A 21,951-nucleotide genomic window follows, 5' to 3' on the forward strand; every position below is an offset into this window, starting at 1 on the left:
ATAATAATAGTGATTAATATATTTGATTAAAATTTGATTACCAATTAATATTGAATCGGTCATATTACATTATTTTTAAGCTCCTGACTCTACATAAATGAATTATGTCGAAAATCAAAGTAAACAAATTAGAAAAAACTTTGAAACTTATATATAAAATTTTTTAAATTGACAATGTCAAAAAACAAAGTTTTATAATATTATTAATAAATATATAAATAAAAAGTTTGATATTAAACCATTTTCGAAAAGTCGTTCAAAATTATATTTGCTAAGCTGCAATATTTGTTTTAAAAAAATTTTTGCAATATGGAAAGAGAAATGTACAAAAGCTTTATGAACAGAACCACTATTGGCAACACAGAGGACCTCTATATAAGAAACAAAATAAGAACCCTTTTAGTGATTGTTACCTCACCTCATAAGCTAGTACCAAAGGACGTCATCATAAAACGAATCTGCGTAGCTTTAGATGTAAGTATATTTTTAGATATAAAGTGAGTAACTACAATATTTTAAATCAATCCTCTTTTTGGCATTCAGGTTCCGATAGAAGTCGTTGAAGATCAAATAGATGAAGCAATTGAATGGGCGCTATGTGCGGATAAAATCGAAATGCAACATGGGTCACTTATGAGGTGTCGAATCCTTGATTTTTGGCCAGAAACTGTAACAAGCGAAGTACAAACTCAAACAGCCGATGACGATGAAATACAAAGCTCACTAAATTTGAAGAAAATTCACCGTTGCCCTCATTGTCATCATAATTTGAATAAGAGACATTACAGTTCCATGATTTTCGATTCGTCATCCACAAAACAATGTAAACGGCGGCGTTACTAAGAACTATATGTAGGCAGAAGAATAAAACCAAAAATTTCTTAAAGAGGACAACTTGAGAACATACTTTTATTGGATTTGAAAGTTCGCTGTTACTATATTGCAAACATTAAAAAAAAGTAAATGACTATATAAGAAATCGTTCTTAAAATCAGCATATTAAAGTATATCGTAGATTAAGTTGCTATTGTCAGAAAATGTTATATACAAATTTTAAGCCTTTCTTACCAAAGTCAGTTAGAAGAATCTTACTTAAGAATGTTACCTTACAGTCTTTTAGGAAGAAAAACTTATTTCATTTTTTTTCGAAGATATTTCATACATAAAATTACATAAATCATATGTCACATATATTTATATACTCTAAAATATATGCGCATGAAATCCATTAAAAGATGACGTGGTTCCGAAATGTCTGTAGCAAAACAGAAAAAAGTTTAATGAATAGATTAATTATTGCACGGATATGTCTGAGTTACGAGTATATCTGATTGAGTGACTGACTGAATGCTTGAATCACTTGACTTGAATTAACTTGATTTGACTGATTAAGTAAGTAAATTACTGAATGAAATTTTGATTTCAGCTGCGTGCATAATTGTGTTCAAACTCAGTTTTGGTAATGACAACACCAACACCGCATAGAAGAGCTTCCCACAGTTTAAATTGTGGCAATATGATGACATCGAATCTGCAGCAACAACGACAGCAGCAAAAACGTGTACAGCCAGAGAACAGCATCATCAATGGATTTATGGCTTCATCCGCGCAAAGTGCACCACTTGACGAAGCAACAGTTGTTACTTTAACAATTGCTAGAATTGGTATTGGGTTGCAGCAATTGACGTAATTGTCGCAAATTTTTTTAAAAAAATTTTTTATTATGCCAAAATTATTCGTTTCTTAAGAGGAGGAATAATGAATTAAACTTATTATTGCTGCTATGAGTTGTTTTCTGTTTTGTCACACCATCAGCACTACAGCAACAGGCTAGATTGCAGCAATTGTAACATTCAATTGGAGTGCGGATTTGCCTCGCTATCTGTGTGCCACTATGCCAGTATGTCTATCTGTATGTCGCTGTATGAAATGAGGTAAAAAATAAATTAATAAATTAAAATATTAAAAGATATAATACCACAAAAGTTAAGGTTGGTAAATAAATTAATTATTTATATAAGTTGCTGCCGCTGCCGCTGCTGCTGACACCTACTTGCCTATATTAAGGTGATGAAAGTGTCTCAGTTTATAAAACTATAAACTTATACTATTCGAGCGTACTCATATCTTGTAAAATTTTTTATTAGTCATTTTGTGTATACAGTAATAATTAAAATAAAACAAGAACAAATAAATACCTTGCGTAAAAAACGTTATTCCTCCACTTACCATTGATAGCACCCTAATTAATTCTGCAAACTAAACTTTTATGGATATTTTACTCGAAAAAGTCATAACAGAAAAAAACAACTCCAAAATACACAAAAGTGCAAGCAACCTCTCTGATGTCAACTTGTTAAATGAAGTCTAAAATAGGTATATAGATTAAACATGACGATAAATCTCTTTTCAACAAGTAACTTAAGGTAGCAGAAGAAATGTCAGGATTTAACTAGGACCACTTTTTTATTATATATCATTTTGCTGAAGATTCACAATTAAAGTAATTTAGTTTCTGTGATCTGCAGGCCGCAGTCTGCAGGTGGCAGGCTGTAGACTGCAGTATCTTAAAACTAATCAACTTTAATCGCAAACCTTATGAGAATACAAGTTTTTTGTAATTTACAAATTCACGGGTTTTACAGCAAACCTCAATTGGGAGTTTTACAATTCTTAGATTTTAAATTTTTCAGTATTTTGATTTTTAGATTTTTATAATAAAATTTTGAAAAAGATTGTCGGCATTTCTGATTTATAGTATTGTCTAATTATTTCTGTTTTCATTGCTGGATGGCTGGTTTGTCAAACGCGTTCTTGAGTTTACTGTACAAAATCCACATTTGCTCAATAGTTAATATTACTGCGACAGTTTGCGGTGTTGTACGGCAGCAGTAAATAATGAAACCACGAAAATAGCTACATATTCCCTCTTTACGGCCGATTTGGATGAACACTTTTATCATATGTTTACCTTTCAATATGCCTTGCAGCTTCTTAGAGCCCGGAAGAACTCTTAACTTAAACGTTTCAATAGGCATATATGCTGCACATGCCATAATCGATGCAGCCAACCCAGCTGTTAGATGTAGCCTTAGTCCTTCAGCAATTTGTAGCGAACCATCACGTAAAATATTCTTTAGCTGGACATATGTCGAATACTCATATGACGTCATTATTACTGCTCTACTAAGCAATACAAATTTTTCAGTTTCCACTGCTCTGAAAACACAATCTATAACTTTTGAAAAGTCATGCTTTTTATTGTGACGAGTTCGTGATTTCGTTGCCATGGTCCTGCAACGTTGTCTTCCTGGATTTTGTACATTATTTAATGTTGTGGCCGTTGCTCTTGCACCTTTGAACAGTGGCTGGGTATATGTTGTTTGGTATTTGTTAAAGACATTGTAATTTAAGTAACAATTGGTAGACTGAATTACGTTATTTATGAAAGTACAAATGAATGTTCGAGCATGACATACCGGCATTAGTCGCCCATTGTTAATTCGATTCTCTGTTTCTTGGAGAGGTCTATAATCTCTACGATTAACATCTGTGGAATAATTGATTAAAATATTTTTATTGCCGCCTTGGAGTCCTATTGCATCAATACTATCTACTTCAGCTAATCGTTTATTCATACAATTGGCCATACTAAATAGTCTACCAGCCGCCATTACTTAAGCGATAAGAAGTCTCAAAGAACCTTCGCAAACCAAACAAAGAATATGAATTTTTAAAAAAATTACAGAATCCGGAAGTCAAATCGAATGCCCATAATTTTGGTAAACATATGAACAATCAAAAAATGTTATATGAAATTACATTGAAAATATTTTTGACGTTATTTGATCTTAAATTTCTAGCAAACTGTGGTCAAAATATTCAACTTTTATTAAAATAATTTAAAGTGTATTTTGTTTGCTGTCTCTAAAATTCTAAAATCCGGTCAAAAATCTAAGAAAAGCCAGTGATTTTTTCAACAAACACAATTCCATCAAAAAATCCAAATCTTCAACGAAATATACTCGTATTAGACTTCAGTCTTATAAATTTAGGGTGAACAAAATGTCCATTTAATATTTCAGAGAACATTTTTGATTATTAAAAAAAAACTGGAATATATTATATTTGATATGATCTATGAATGGCCAAGACAGTATTTTAAGTAGTTTTATTACAGGTTCATTTCTAGTAATAGACATAACTTCAACGGAAGTTAATTGTCTAAAAAATAGTTTAATAAATCTCTGATTTCTTCACATTTGGAATTGTAAAACGACATTTAAACACACATATCTTTGTTTGAAATGATCATCGATTACTTATGCATTTTCTTATACGATGTGTTCCGTGCTTTGTATTAAAATCGATAATAATAGTATTTCACAAAAATCGATTGTTGCGGCCTTAGACCTCCGAGGAACATGAAGCCTCTACTAAAATTATATATTTCGACAAGTTTTTTTTCATTTTCATGTAATGAATGATTTGTTTAGTTACTCTTGGATTTATTTCGCACCGAAATGACAATCACTCAAGAGGGTTTTATTCAAGAACAATCAATGTTCGTTTCGAAGATCCAATATTTAGTCAAAGCCGTTACAATGATGTCATTGTACAATCCAACTTATAATTTTTTGTTCTTTATTTTGTATTGTGAATTTTAGCTTAGAAGGAAAGCGCAATACTTTTTATGTTTAAATTCCTTAATCCTTAAGCCTAAATCTGTGACTGCACAGACGAGTACAGTCTTCCACTGAGAAAAGATTCCATAAAAAACAAAGTAACTACGACATTATTGATGTTTTTATTTTCCACTATGCGACATTCTGTTTTTATTTTAATTTGTTTCAATTTATTAGTGCCTATTATGAATTGTCTATCGCTGATAGACAGTAGAAAAATTTCTACTGCTGATAGACAAAATCAAATTTTGGTATTATGAAATGCAAACCGATAGAAGTTTTTCTATCAGCGGTAGAAGTTTGTCGATCGTATAAAATATATGCTGTTAAAACGCTTTATATAGTCAATTTAACATATAAATTTAATATAACTTAAATATTACTAATTAATAGTTAGTAATAATTCATTTAGATTTAATGTAATATAATATATATTTAATATATTTGATTTCAAGTGTAGTGTTATATGTATATTGAGAATAATGATTGTTGCATTTTTGTTTTGTTTTGTTATTTATTTATGTGTATTTATTCAAAAATTTTCAACATACGCAAGCATTTTTCAAATTTCTTAGATATACTGGCATGCTCTAGAATTCGAATCTGCATAAAAAAATTCGATTTCAATTTAAATTCACATTTTGGTGCTCTGCTTTTATCATTTCATTTGCGATTTCACAAATGAAATCGAATGAATTTGCTTGCTCTAGAAATCGAATCCGCATAAAAACATGTGATTAAAACCACATATCGAAATAGTTGTGAATTTAAAAGTGGTGAAAATAACATGTAAGTATAATTACATTTTTTTTGAATTAAATCAGTTTCAAGTTATGTAAATAAAGAAAATAATAATTTTGATATTTTATTTTTAAGGGGTAAACACAAGAGCACTGTGCAAGATGGAATCTTGCTAAGATTTATGGAGATGCATAAGGAAATTGCAACTGGCTTTGTCAAAGGCGACAAAGTGGCCACGGAGCAACTATGGGCAGAACTGACAGGAGAGCTAAACAGCCATGGTCCACCTAGCAAAGATATCCAGGGATGGAAAAAGGTAAATTGCATTTTTTTTTATTCTTTAGCATGATAACTTTTTATTCATGGTAATACAATTACAGGTGTGGCTCGACTGGAAGGCGATTGTTCGTAAAAAGATTGCGCACAATAATTCAGAAGCGCAATCTGAATTATTGTGAAGTAATCGTTATTTTTCGTTGTTTCATCCAGTATGAATTAGCCACCTACGTCGACTCATTCAAATCTAACGGATTGCTGCAATCTCTTAAAATCCGTCTTTTTATTTTTTCATTTGTGTTACTATTATTTTCAGCTGCCACCAATGCTAGCATTCCGAACATTTTATAAAAACTGTTTTTTTTTTATTTTACTTATTAAAATTTTAAAATTTCACTTAAGTATTTTGAATATTTTTCAAAACGGCAAAAATATATTTCACAACTTGTTAAAATAGTCAACAAACAGCTGTTTAAATTCATTTTATTCATTTTGAGTTCATTTTGAAACCGCATGAAAATATTCGATTTCTGGAGCACCCAAAACGGGTTCATTCCGTTTCAAATTGAATTTCGAATTGAAATGAAGTCGAAATTCAGAGCATGCCTGATATTTTTCAACGAATAATGTATTTACATAAAATTAAGAAATAATAAAATTAATAAATTTTGTTATAGGGAAAAATTGAGGAGCAATAAAAAGCAGACAGCAAAACTTGTTGCAAATATTGGAAAAAATATTGTTGCAAATATGGAAAAAAGAAAGACATTTGCAATAAGACACATTCCAGACCAATGTGGGACAAAATTATGATTGAGCTTAATAGTCTAGGGGCCTAGAAAATATTGAAAACATTTTAGTGAAGGGAGGCAAGAGTATTGTGATCAAAAACTTACTGTAATACAAGAACAATTAAAATTGGCTATGGAAAACACCGACAAAAGATATAAATATCGGTCCTTTAAGCTTCAACTGCTTAAAAAAGATATGAATATTACTAATTTAATTTAATGTAATATACATATAATGTAAATATAACTACATATCATAAAAATATTAAAATTAATATATATATAAACATATTTATTTTTAGAATATTAAAGTTTAAGTTTAATGTATTACTTTAGTTTATTAATGTAATGTAATATTAAATAATAATTTCGTATTAAGAAAATATATTTTTATTTATTTTAAAAAGAATTTGAATTTAATTTTAATGTTTCTTAGTGAACACAATACAAACAAAATAAGTTCAATTAAAGCTGGGCGCTCTAAAACCCTTACATCATTTACAATAGTGCAAATGTTTGTCTATCAAGTTTCATAATACCAATCGGTTTCATAATGCCTACCAATCGACTCGGTAGACAAATGTCTATTGTCTATCGGTAGACATTTCATAATAGCCACCATTGAAAAATGTTTGAAATTCAGAATAGTTCTCCTTAAGCATTTCTATCTGAATATTTGGATAATTGGAATATTAAATTTCCACCTAAATTTGTGGAATCCGACTCCACAAATCCAGTTTTCAGTTTTGCATTTGGTATGGTCTGGTTTTCAAGAGTTGGTGTAAACGAGCACAAAGTGTTTAAGCTTTTTCTCAGAAAACCATTACTAACTACAAAAAAAAATTATTTAGTTAACATGATCTGAATCCAGAGAAGTGACGGACTACAATCTTAAATTGTAGTTTTACTTTTACGCTTTAGGCTGTAGATGGCCTTATTCATAAAAAGTTATAGTAGGTGTGTAATACATTTTATCAATAACGTTATTCATAAATTTTTAGAAGGGTTTTCGAATAACAAAGAAAGAAATAAAGGACAAACGCAAAAATTTATTTTTAATTTTATTGAAATTTGGCTGACCATACAACGCTGTTTCTAGTATTGCCAAGTACTCTTCATCAGTGGTCTTTGGGAATAATCGAATTTTATTTAATTAGTTTATAGTCCGTATATAATTTGTTTGGACTGCAAGTGCCAGGCTTAGAACTCGTGCCTGTCAAATTAGAAGCGATGACTAATCGTGTTTATCCACAAGAAGCCAAGGCTGCACAAACTTTCAATGCTCAAGTTCCAGGTTTTATTGTCACTTATTTTTATTTAATTAGTGACACCAACCAAAGCACTTGCCGTGCTTTAAATTAGAACGAGCTTATAAACTACAGCTTTATTTTGGAAACACAAGTTCAACGAATTGAAAGTTAACTTTTTGGGTTTGCCTATTCTTTATTTCTTTTCAAAGCTACTCTTTTTGTAGAGACATTTTGTAATGCATATTTTTATTACTATATGTAAAGCGACCATTCTGGTGCTTTTTACAAAGAAGCTATGCTGTAATTCTACAAATCCGCTTACTGCGGTTTAGGAAAAGCTGAACAATATTATATTTATACATATAAAAACCTGGAACTTGAGCATTGAAAGTTTGTGCAGCCTTGGCTTCTTGTGGATAAACACGATTAGTCATCGCTTCTAATTTGACAGGCACGAGTTCTAAGCCTGGCACTTGCAGTCCAAACAAATTATATACGGACTATAAGCTAATTAAATAATATTCGATTATTCCCAAAGACCACTGATGAAGAGTACTTGGTAATACTCGAAACAGCGTTGTATGGTCAGCCAAACTTCAATAAAATTAAAAATAAATTTTTGTGTTTGTCCTTTATTTCTTTCTTTGTTATTCGAAAACCCTCTAAATTTTAATAAAGCTTCTTTGTCCCCATACAAAGAAAGCGTAGCTTTATAGTAACACTAATACTTTATTCAAATATTAGACTTGTGAAAAGTAAAGAACAATATGTTAAAATATAATATTGTTCAACTTTTCCTAACCGCGAAAGCGGATTTGTAGAATAACATAGCATAGCTTCTTTGTAAAAAGCACCAAAATGGTCGCTTTACATATAGTAAGTAAAACAATATGCATTACAAAATGTCTCTACAAAAAGAGTAGCTTTGAAAAGAAATAAAGAAATAGGCAAAACCCAAAAGTTAAACTTTCAATTCGCTGAACTTGTGTTTCTAAAAATAAAGCTGAAGTTTATAAGCTCGTTCTTATTTAAAAAGCACGGCAAGTGCGTTGGTTGTTGTCACTAATTAAATAAAAATAAGTGACAATAAAACCTGGAACTTGAGCATTGAAAGTTTGTGCAGCCTTGGCTTCTTGTGGATAAACACGATTAGTCATCGCTTCTAATTTGACAGGCACGAGTTCTAAGCCTGGCACTTGCAGTCCAAACAAATTGTATACGGACTATAAACTAATTAAATAATATTCGATTATTCCCAAAGACCACTGATGAAGAGTACTTGGCAATACTCGAAACAGCGTTGTATGGTCAGCCAAATTTCAATAAAATTAAAAATAAAAATTTTTGCGTTTGTCCTTTATTTCTTTCTTTGTTATTCGAAAACCCTTCTAAAAATTTAATAAAGCTTCTTTGTCACTATACAAAGTAAGTCTAGCTTAACAGCAACACTAATACGTTATTCATAAATGTTATTTAACAGTGTTATAAAGCATTTATAAAACTCTATTCATAAACGTTTTATCAAAAACATAGAAATATAAAGACATGTAATTTACCTCTTTTAAAAAAATCATGACTTCTGAAGAGGTACACGCAATGGGATAAACATGTCTGTTCAAACATAAAAATGATCAAACTTATTATTTCATGTATGATCACTAATATTTTGTTAGTGGAGTCAGCAATCAAGCCAATAGCGAACATGTTGTATTTTGCTTGGACAAAATCATATAGAAAAAACTCTAATATCAGAGCAAATGCACACATACCTTCTAGTTCATGCGTACGTAAAGGCTCAGTTAGACGGTGAGTAACGTAAGAAATTAATTCGAAGCGAAATGCACAACCAAGCAAATCTGCGTATTTGATAGGAACGAAATAAACAAAAACGGTGTACTTTGTTTATTTCGTTTCTATCAAACACACAAGTTTGGTTGGTTGTGCATTTCGCTTCGAATTAATTTTTTGTAAACTGTAAGTACCAATATTTTGGTAGATAAACTTTTGGCTTTCATGCGCTGTTATCGTATATGTACTTCATTATGTTACTAAATGAGTTTTTGTTTTAAAAATTTTTTTAAATATTTTAAAATATAACGTTTTTCATATGGATGAAATATTTTATCTATTAGTGCGGTTTATTTTCCGAAATACTAAACAATTTCAATCATTGAAAATGTGTGCTGTAGCACTCAAAATTTAAATTTCTCATTTTCCTATTCAATTTTCGCATTTTTAATTTTCAGTCTGCGATTCCTTTTTCCATATTTACTGTAATGTAGGGTGCCTAAAGGTCTTATATCAAAAAAAATTTGTTGGTATATGTTTCCAGCAGAAGAAGACTGTTTCGAAGATTACATTAGTGTAACAATGTAACCTCTTTAGTGAAACATTATATATAATAAATAAATAATAAATAAATAATAATTTAAAAAAAAGATTAAAAAATTAGTTTTGACTGAAATTGAATAACTACCCTTAAAAAACTTAAAATAAAATCCATGGTTTTCTTTATAGTATTCATATGCTGAAAAGAAAGACTTGGTAGACTTTATTATTATTATTGTATTACTGAAATTCTGTATTTCAGAAATAACAACCAAAAAAAAGCGATGGTACCATCAAGGTAATAATAACGTGAAATAAAGGTCAAACTAAATGCTCCTAAGCCCAACTTTTTTTTGGAAGTAGGGTACCAGATCAGTCTTAGCGAAATACATACCAAGTCTAAAGTTCAATATCAAACGAATAACTACAACTACATAAGCTTTTTTTGAAGCTTATATTTTTTTATTAATGAATTTTCTCTTGTGGATAGAAACTAATGTCTTGTTTTCACTAAATGACGAAATGGCATTGAATTTTGACTTTACTTCATACTGAATTGATATACTGTTTTCGTAACAGATGTCAAATAAAAATTTACAGTTTTTCACAGCTGTTGCAAAAACTAAATAAAGAAATATTTAGTGGAGGGAATTCAGCAAATTGTGAAAAAAATTTCATAAAATTAAATTTAAACAAACAAAAGAAAAAAGTTTTTGTGTGTCAGTGCTTGGTACACTGCTTTATAGCAAGATCAACAGGTAACCCGCTCCAGTTAACTCGATTAGGGTATTAGAGAGTAGGATCAACTCATTTAAATACAATATTTTATCTTCCATTGAATCACCGTGCCTTCGCGTTTATGCGAAGAAATGCAGGCTACCATGGTGGAACGAAAAGCTCTCTACGCTTCGCCAGAATAAATGAAAAGTTATCAACAAAAGCTGTCGTACAAAGCTTAGGACTCCATATAAGAATGCTCTAAGGGTTTACAAAAAAGCTCTTCAAGAATCCAAGAAGGTGTCATTGCTAGCAAATTGAAAGTATTAAGGAATCGGCTAGATTAGCCAAACTGTTTGCAAATAGCCATTCTTGCCCTTTCTCAGAAACAGAGAGAATGGAAGTCTAGTTTAATCCTTCACAGAATTCTTTTCATTTTACCTATCATCATACCTAGTTTCACTAATCTATCGAGTGCTCAGCATGCTTACCTCCAAGGGAAATGGAAAATCTGTCGGATATAAACAATTTACCTTAGAAGCCTTCTGAGATATAAAAGGGGCTTTTAATAACATCAGTGTGGACGTCATTCAGGTGACTCGCAGCGAAATGAGCATCCCTGCATCTTTCAATGGATCGCATCAATGCTTGGGTACAAAATCATCAATGCAGAGATGAACACTTTAATTATTAAGAAATACATAGAGAGAGGCACACTACAAGGAGGAGTGTTACATGCTTTATTATGGATTTTGACAATGAATTCACTGCTTCTAGGGCTTAACCTGAGTGGAGTGGCGTATGCGTATAATGTTATCCTTTTAGTAACAAGTATGTTCCCTTCGAGTCTGAATAACATCAAGGAGAGCGGTCATCATAATCTTTGTAGATGGGCCTCAAAGTGTGACGTAAGCGGAAGAATTCGCAAAGTATGTGCCTTTTATGCGTGCAAAAAGAAATATGGTAAATGCTGGGGATTGCAGCCCAAAGTGAGTCTCTGGCTTTTCACAGCCGTCGTTCGGCCATTTTCAACATACGGATGTATGGTTTTGTGGCTCTCGCTGAATAAACAGTACATTGTTCAAAGGCTAACCAGATTGCAAAGATCTGCTTGTGTGGGCCCAACGGGAGCTCTGAGATGATGCCCCACCAGTGCGCTCAATGTCATACTTCACTTGTTACCAATTGATATTTATATCAAACAAGTTGCTACTCCCATCGCAGAGAGGCTTAAAGATTTAAACTGTTGGCGCTCAATTGCGTTCGGACATGAAAATGTTCCATCAATCTATCCGGTAAATGAGACTAGAGAATCGAATTAAGTATGTTCTCGATTATACTGTAGTAATAACTGTGCCACCAGAACTCTTTCAAGAGACAACTGGGAAGTAGGATTGCTTACAACGCTAGGAAAGATAGCGATCTATACCGACGGGTCTATGATGGATAAAGGCATTGGAGCCGGAATCTTTCCTACGGACATAACAATTAGTAAATCATAAAATCATTCAGACTCCACCTTAATATTTCAGACAAAAATTACCGTCATCCTTAAGGCATATGCACCTGCTTTAAAAATGGACCTCCGCGGAAAGGAAGTCTATATTCTAACTGACAGTCAGGCAACTATTAAAGTCTTATCAGTGGTCTGTATTTCATCCAAAGTAGTGCAAGTATGTTAGGAATTTATTAACGCACTAAGTGAGAGGTCCAAGATAACTCTAGTTTGAGTACCCGGGCATTCTAATATTGTAAAAAATACGCGAGTAAACAAGCTTGCTAGACTAGGTTTTCTTCCACGGATACCCTTATTTCAATCGCTGCCTCTGCCAGCTGCGGTCGAAGGTTGCTTTATGACCTGTTTTTACGACAGGCAAATAGTGAGTGGACCCTTGCCGCCTCAGCAGTCAGGTTAAGGACTACATGGTCAATCTATTCTAAATGTAGTACGTCTGACTTAATACACAGAAGCAAACTAGAGGTATCTAGGCTAATATATCTTTATAGAGCACTGGATTATAAGACGGCATGGAGCTAAGCTTGGCCCACCATCTGGTATCTTCTGCAATGCGTGTCTACCAGCTCTCAAAGAAAGGGCGTCAGAACACCTGATGTGTCTATTTCTAGGCTTGGTCAGAACTAAGTTTCTGAGCGCATTTCTTCAACACACTCGACGATATCTTAACCACTGGCATTGGCCTGATTCTTGCCTTTATAAATGGCTTTGGCTGGTTTCAGCTTGATCTTCTCTCGACGACCCACTAATATGAGGATTTGAGGCTTTAAAAAGGCTTTCTTAGCTAATTGAGAAGGATTCGTTCCTCCCTCCACCACATCTAACTAACTAATGCATAAAAAACTCTATAATTATTAATACTGTGTACAAAAACCGAAGGCTAAAGTAATAAAACAATATACTTATTGTAAATGTATAAAAAATATTTTTTTGTAAATATTTTTACTTGTAAAAATTTTTATTTTTACTTGGAAATGCATTCATTAGTAATGAACTCAGACTAAAAATTATATAAAGATTAGTGCTGCTATGTTAGTTCTCGAAGCAATAGGATAAATGATAGCCTCAACTTAATAATATATTCATTATTTTCGATAAACAATTTAATAGTTTACCAGTGAAAGCGATGATCCTTGGTCACATCATCTACTTTGCTGTATCTTTAGTACTTATAGTACATGTCTACTTAATAATTTTTTGTTTTACAATTTAAAATAAATCTTCTATAGTTGTCAGGTCTTACAGGACTTCAGTTTACATTTATACACTTCCATGGTCATTGTTCTTTAATAGAGATGTTATCAAATTAAATACACAAGTTTATAAGAAAATGTTAAAAATATTAATGATTGTCTCCAATTTTAATACGATTACAAACTGCGTTTGTGGTTTATACCTAAAATACTACTTCTATTGTCCATTTCCCCCAGTGAGACAAAGAGCATCAATAATTCTTCTAAATAGGATTTTATTTGATGATTCTCTATAGATGTCGTTCCATGTATATCGTGCTAACTCACTTTCGACTGTTCTCCACGTTCTCGCTGGCATAACAGGTCTTCTGTGGATTCCATGCCAACGCTTGCCTGGCTATGTAATCTCTCGGTTGGCTAACCTTATAACCTATCCACTTCCACTTTCTCATTTTCATCTCATTTTTAGTTGCTTTTTGAGTCATTTGGTTCAGCAGGCGTTTATTTGATATTCGATCTGACCACCATATTTTCAGAATTCTACGTAAGCTCTTGTTGTATGAAGTGCTTCCATGTTTCACAGTTGTAGTACAAGATAGATTTCACTTTTGTGCTGAACATTCACAGTTTGGCCTGCCTTCTGACTTCACTGGACCGGCATATGTTGTTAAGTTTCCCAAACGCAACTTTCGCTTTGTTGATTCGAGCATCAACATCTTCATCTTCTTCAGGTAGCTAAAAAAGTTTACACATTCAATTTCTTCACCACCATTTACATGCAAACTTTGATATTGAACTGCCATGTCATGTTTTTTGTTTTTTCAGTACTTATCCTTTACCAGGCAGACTCTGCTTGTTTGCTTATGGTGGATATCACATGCTGTAGTTTATCAAGTTTATGACTTAACAGCAGAACATTATCGGCGAATTCTAGATTTGTAGACACTTAAACAGTCGCCATTGGATTGGTTTCTATTTAACCAGAATACATCTGAATTTTGATGTCAACAGACTCAGAAAGCTAGTTTTTGTGGATCACGCGACATTTACCATAGTATTCTTGTTAAGCTTCTTTAGAAGATTTTCAGTTTTGTCTGGCATCCCCCTTTTGGAGAGTGCTACCCAATCTAGGAAGACACATAGATAGCAGCTCTAAATTCATTTGACTGCTCAAAGATAATGCGAATTGTATTTATCAACGCATGATCTATTCTTAAGGAAACCATGCTAAATTCGTCTTAAATATACTTATGCTGCTATTTATATTTTGTATAATTGCTGTGAAAATCTTGCTCGGGGTCGGTAATAAGCTTAATCCTCTGAATTTATTGCAATCACTTGCTATCCTTTCTTAGGTATTTTTACAAGTAGCCCTTCATTCCAACTGCCAGGTATAGTTTCTGACTGTCATACCTTTTTCTTAATAGATCACTACATATCAAAGTGTGACATTGCATTTAAGCAGTTCTGCGCATATATTTTCTACGCCTGGAACTTTATTTTTCTTAAGATTATTTATTGCTTCTGCAACCTCATCTCTTGATGGAGGATTTCTATTGACGCTTTGAAATGGACGTTGGCGCTCATTTTAATTTTCATTTAAGGTTTCTTCATTGGGAGTTGCTTCTGATTACTTAATATTTCTTTAAATATAAATATATCGTATAAAGGCTTAGGTTGTTTCTTGGGATCAGTTATGATATTTCCATCTCGTTCCTTGATGAGTTTCTCCCCGTATGGTGTGTGCCGGCCATAATAACCGTTTTACGAGCTCGTATATTGATTTTCAATGTGATTCCATTCTGTTAAGCACCTAGCTACTTGTGATGATATTAAAAAGCCAACTCCACTCGCGTGTCATTCGTTTTCTGGCCACCTCGCTTACATAAATATGCTGCCTGCATCGATAACCTTGCCGAAGCCGTTCCATCTGCATTCTTAAACTGCAAGTATGTCAATTTTAAATTGCTTTCTCAAACGTCTTGCTCTAGCTTTTCACCATCATATCACGTTCGCACATTCCATGTTCATAAAACTATGTTTTCTTTTAATCCCAGACTAAACTTTTGATTTAATGGAATCATTTCATTTGTTGAACTTACTTGATGTTCCCAAAAACGGCAAAAGTTTCATTGATTCAAATATGTTGCATTTTCATTTAAAAATTCAAAATTACAAGTATAAAGTGAAATTTATAATAAATTCGCGAAATTAAAACTAATAAAAGCTGGTTTAAAGAAATTTAATAAAACTAATAAAAAGTGAAAATAATTAAAACTAACTTATAATTTAAATAATTTCCTGCGGCTTATTTATGTAAATCGTTCGAGTTAACCTCGAACGATTTCTTTCGAAAAGTTCTCATTTGCTTTTTGTCACTTCTTTCGAGTTTTCTGTTTATGTAACATGAAAAATTCACCACACGAAAACGTTATGGTGTGATGAGAGAAACTGATGAAAATTGAACGTTTTTTGACAAAATGGAACGAAAATGAAACAATTTAAAAAGGTTGCTTAGTGTTTGCGGCAAGATATTCAAAATTATTTGAAAATCATGAATAAATCACAAATGAAATTTACTTATCAATATTAATAATAATAATATATTTAATATTATATATACATATGTGTAAATATATGAGTACTTACATTACTCATTATGGTTATATCAATAAATATTTTATTTAAAGAAATCAAATGTTCTCACTATCACTTTGTATAACTTTAAATTCAATATTCAAAATTCAAAACTTCTCGCAAGCAATTTGACAGGTGACAAAAACTCGAACGAAAAAAAGTGAGAAAACAATTCACCACAGTTACATAAACACTTCTAGTGAGTAATTGTCAAAAGTGAGAAAATCGTTCGAGAAAACGAAGTGAGAAAGTTACATAAACGAGCCACTGGAATTGAAAGCGAAACTAAAATTCAAAACTGTTATCAATAATTTAAATATAGTAAAATTGAACTCGAAGTAAACTTACAATCGAAATTTATAACTCAAATAAATTAATAAATTTCTCAAAAATTTAAAAGTTGAAAGTGCTAAAATTGTTGCTGGTAAATTTAAATTTTGAAAATTAAAAAAAAAAACATTTTTAATTTAATTGCATACGAAGTTATGCTTTGTCTGGAAGTAAAAACAAAAAAAGCTATTAGAAGCACATTGATTTAAATACGTTGGAAGTTGTGAATTTTTTTTAAAAAAAAAGCAATTTTTTTTATATTAATTTAAAATTTAATTGAAAAATAAATATATAATATTATTTTTTCGTTTGTGTGTCTAATTTAGACATCTTTCATTTATAGTTTCTGTGGTAGATTTACCTTTTCTTTACTTATTTATGTTAAATTGTTATAATCCGATTTATTGTCTCATTCGGACAATATAGATTCAGAAATCTTGAATAGAGACCGAGTTTTAAGCTTAATAAAAGCGACAATAAATGTTTCTACCGATGCTTTGTCGGAACGAATCAATGACTTGACTCGTTCAATTCAACTTTTGCAGCCTGCACAGGTTGAAACATATAGACCCGTGACCATTAGGCAATAAGTAAATAAAGGGAATAGTAACTTAGATCTAATAAAATCCGTTCAAATTTTTAAAGGGAACAGCAAAATATTCGGCTTGGAGAGAAACAGACCACTTCGCAATGATTTATTACGCAGAAGGCTCAGAAACTTATTATATTGCAATAAGTATTTTAAGAAATAAAATTGGATAAAGCGAGAACGCAACATTAGGTGCATTTAACACTGTATTAAATGTTAAAGCAATCATATCACGCCTTGACCAAACGTATTCGGAAAAACGTCCACTACACATTCTTGAAAATGAATTAAGTATTCTCAGACAAGGACGTATATCTATTACAGAATATTATGATGCGGTCGACAAACAGTTGACCCTCATAATCAATAAAACTATCATGGATATTAACAGCAATAACGCCTTAATAACCGCCTCCAATGAAAGAGCAAGTCAAAATGCTCTTCGAATATTTATCTCGGGTCTCCGTCGACCTATTTGTGAAATTCTATTTTCATCACATCCTCCAGATTTGCCAATTGCACTTGCAACAGCGGAGGAATTAGAGCTAAACAATCAGAGATATGACTTTGCCACATTCGCATTAGCAAGAACTGCTTTTCAGCATAGTCCATGCTATAATCCCCAGAATGGGAACAACAAACAATACACTTATCAACGGAAAGAACAGACGATAGTTCCGCTAAACACGCCGCATTATCAAAGGGATATAGCAACTCCTATGGAAGTGGATCCAAGTACTTCATATTATAGAAGATCTACGGCAAGAAGATCGCAATCAGGCACCAACAAAATTATACAAGCCAACAGCCAACCTTTCAGGAGAACCATGGTTTAAACCATGTGAGCAACTCAAATTGTTCACCGGTGCAAAAATTGCAGCAGATGAACGCGATGACTCATTAACAAAAAAGAATGGAGTACAATCAGATACTACTACTTCAAACGATATTCATTTTTATAGAGTAAAATCTCTCCTACCAATTATTACACGATCATTCCAAATGGCAGAGAGCTTCGCATTCTAATAGATACAGGTATATTGCAAAATATACATTTTAGGTAAAACTTCACATTTTTACTTATTGCCAAATTGTGCTCTTTTTGACGGAATCATTGGATATGATTTCCTTAAAGAAATTTAAGCTAATATTGACGCAAAAAATATTCTTTAGGAACTTAAACATTGGACTTGTGAACAAGTAAACTTAATTTTAAAAAACCATGAATCATTATCTAGTTATCTACCACCTAATATAAAAAAAATAATAATGAACAATAGAGAAGCTTTCGCAGACTCCAACAGAGCCTTGCCTCTCAATACATATATGAAAACGGAAATCAAATTAACTACTGATGACCCAATTTACACTAGGGCATATCCGTACCCTATGTCAGGAGGAGAGTTTATTAAAAGAGAGATTAGGTCTCTACTAAACGAAAGTATAAAAAAAAGGACTAGATGAGCGTAGTATGCAAAGACAAAAAATAGTCATAGACTACAGGAGAATTAATGATAAAACAGTAGCGGATAAATACTCAATACCTGATACCTCAGTTATATACGCAAATCTTGAAAAATCAAAACTATTTACCACATTGGACCTGATATCTGGATTTCATTAAATAATTCTTTCAAAAGAAGAGAGGCCAAAAACAGCTTTAAGTGTTAATAATGGTAAATATAAATATTGTCGCTTACCATTTGGGCTTAAAAAAGCCTTAATTATTTTTCAAAGAGCGATTAATGATATTTTAAGAGAGGATGTCGGCAATATATGTCATGACTATATGGATAGCATAATAAATTATTTAGCTGATGAAAATGTTCACACGGAATATGTGAATAAAATTCTCAAAAAACTGAAAATAAGAATGAAACAACCAGGAATGCGAGTATTACCCGAAAAATCAAAATTTTTTCAGAAAAAGTAGAGTTCTTAGGATTCGTCGTTAACAATGAAGGGATGAAGACATGTCCAGAGAAAGTTAAGTGTATTCTTAATTATAAAATATCCCTGAAACATTGAGGGCGTTGCGGGATTGTCTGGATATTACAGGAGGTTCATAAGGGATTATATTAAATTAGCTTACCCTAAATAACTAAATAGTTTCGTGGTGAAAATGATCACATAGGGACACAAAATTCTAAAAATACGAAGATAGAATTGAATGGTGAAGTTACGGATGTATTTGATAGACTTAAGAGGATTTTACCCTCAGAAGATGTCCTACTTCTACACTCTGTTTATAATAAAACTTTTGAGTTAACAACGAAAGCTTCTTCAATTGCCCTGGGAACTGTAATATCTCAAGAGGGAAAATAAATCACCATGGTATCCAGAACTTTATCTAAAGCACTAATTATGCACCCAATGAACGAGAACTTCTTGTAATAGTTTGGGCCCTACAAGAGCTACGACATTATCTTTATGGTGTCAAAAACGTAAAGATATTTACGGACTGTCAACCGCTTACATTTTCCATATCGAATAAAAACCCAAATTCAAAAATAAAGCAAAGCCGTTCATTTATTGAAGAATTCGAACCAAAATTTTTTTATAAGCCAGGGAAAGAAAATATTGTGGCAGATGCTTTATCAAGACAATACATCAATAATATGGCATCGAGCTGTGAAAGAGTTCATAGTGAAATATCGTAATCAAATATAATCAAAACAATAAAATATCCCGTAAATCAATTTAAAAGTCAGTTTGTTATAAGCAATAGTGAAACCCTTAATTTAAGTACAAAAATTTTATTTAGGAATTACGTTCGACACACTCTAAATTATATATATGACACTTTATAATACGTTTTGGTATGACTTAAGGTAAAAACAAATCCTAATGTCACAAATTGTATTTGCTGTATGTATTTGCTAATGTTGGCAATTAGCGCAGTTTCAAAATAACTTAACCAAAGCGTTTCCTGGTACAAAATTAATTCATACTGAAAAGTTAGCAATTGACTTAATTAATAAGAATGACCAACTGGAAGCACAGACCACAGAACACAATCGTGCACATCGTTCTTTGCAAGAAAACAGTATAGTTTGTTTAAAAAATAAATATCAATAAAAACCACCTAAACCAGAAATGGGTAAAACAACTATCCCGAATTTAGCAGGTGAAATTCTTCACCTAGATATTATTATAACGGATAAAAAACTTTATTTAACAACCATTGATAAATTTTCTAAGTTTGCTTTAGTCAAACCTACCAAATCTAGGGCAATGATTAATATAAAAACTGCCTTGGATATTTTATCAATATTTCCAAATACGAAGACAATAGCCACAGATAACGAAAAAGCATTTCATTGAAATGTGATAAAATCTCTGTTAAGAGGCAACTATTCAATAGGACAGCAATTTTTCATACCAAGCCTCCATAGTGAAAGTAATGAGCAAGTCGAAAGATTTCAATCGACTCTATCTGAAATAGCTCGATGCGTTAAAGCACAACAACAAATTGTCGAAGTTATGGACCTAATGTAATTAACATTAGAAAATGTTCTAATCAGCATTGAAAATCTTCTCACTGCTGCAAAATTAAAATATTACAAAATCTTGAAATTCAAAGATTCAAACATTTTGTGACTTTATTAGCATATATTCTGTAATTAGAAATAAAAACGTAGTTAAGTCAGAGTTTCAATAAGCCAGCCAGCGGCAGATGCTTGTCTTTTACACCTACCAAACGATAATACAGCCAACTGTACTACTGAATCAGTAATATTCACCTCAGATCCAACCAATTGGAATTATATCCCGCAAATATATCCCGATGAAATTATAATTCTAAATGGTGTGTCATCTACTAAAATCTTCGATCAATATGAAACTGAAGTTACTGAAGGAACCTATGTGGTTACATTTTTCAACTCAATAAAAATAAGCAGCGCTATTCTTAGCTGAAACTGCAAATCTACTCATGGAAGCACATCCACCTAAGACAATGAAAATTAGTCATGCTGATCACGGAATTAACTGTCACTACTGTGCCTTCATAAAATTCATATTGACAACACTAATCACGTCAGTAGTATGCGAAACGAAACTTGGCAATATAAGATTGTAACGATGGAAATTTGTATCAATTTCAACCTACATAAACTCAATAACGCAGTACTGTTTCTGAAATAAAACTTGGATACTTTTTGTTTAATATTAAATGATAAGCAACTTACAAAAACCTACCCCAGCCTGCACGTAACTCCAAGACGTGAAGTAATCTGAAATTAGGATAAAATAAATTTACAATAGAGAAATATATGTTATCAAAATAATAAATACATAGCTTCTTCATTTATCCCCGTAAATTTATTTAATTAAATAAATAATTATTTATTTATAAATTACTTATTATTACTACAATTATAAATAAATAAACAAAACACGAGAAAATCACTAGTACCGGCGCTTTTATAAATATGTAAACAAACATTTACAAACGTCATAAACGTCAAAAGAATTCGCCGCAAAGAGATCACAAAATTATGTGCGTGAAGATAGCATCGACCAAAGAATACCTTTCATAGAATGGAAACTCCTCCCACCTCGATCAAACGAGAAATTGCTTAAGAAAATTCATTTTTTTAAAACATTTTTGTCACACGTATTAAATAAGTGTGATCACACCACATTTATGCCACTTTTACGATCTTTCATGCTCTTTCAGGGCTGCTGTAAAACTTTTTTTCAAGTATTTACTATACAAGTTTTTATTTAGACACATGTAAAAGTACTCATAATTATTTATAAGGATACATTACATTTAATTATATTATGTATTAATAAATTAAATGGATTTAATTAACATAAATTTATAATTATGCAAAAAGTTTTTTTGATTGTAATTAATTATGTTACACAGTTATTTATAGACTTTTCTTAGC

At 31.7% G+C, this 21,951-nt stretch overlaps 1 protein-coding gene across 1 annotated transcript; it reads left to right on the forward strand.

The window, feature by feature from the left end:
- Positions 1-209: 209 nt before the first annotated feature.
- On the forward strand, positions 210-1,136 carry LOC119689400. Its single transcript, XM_038104226.1, has 2 exons — positions 210-474; positions 544-1,136. Exons 1-2 carry the CDS (start codon positions 310-312, stop codon positions 841-843), a joined length of 465 nt encoding a protein of 154 aa, XP_037960154.1. The 5' UTR covers positions 210-309; the 3' UTR covers positions 844-1,136.
- The last annotated feature ends 20,815 nt before the right edge of the window (positions 1,137-21,951 follow it).

The sequence above is a fragment of the Teleopsis dalmanni genome, chromosome X (assembly GCF_002237135.1).
Source record: "Teleopsis dalmanni isolate 2A chromosome X, ASM223713v2, whole genome shotgun sequence".
Classification (NCBI taxonomy): Eukaryota; Metazoa; Arthropoda; class Insecta; order Diptera; family Diopsidae; genus Teleopsis; species Teleopsis dalmanni.

What these genes read in the sequence shown, in the direction of transcription:
- LOC119689400 (XM_038104226.1), top strand. Translation starts at nt 310, where the DNA reads ATGGAAAGAGAAATGTACAAAAGCTTTATGAACAGAACCACTATTGGC. An exon ending in GAATCTGCGTAGCTTTAGAT is followed by an intron (nt 475 to 543) that starts GTAAGTATATTT and finishes TTTGGCATTCAG; the next exon opens with GTTCCGATAGAAGTCGTTGA.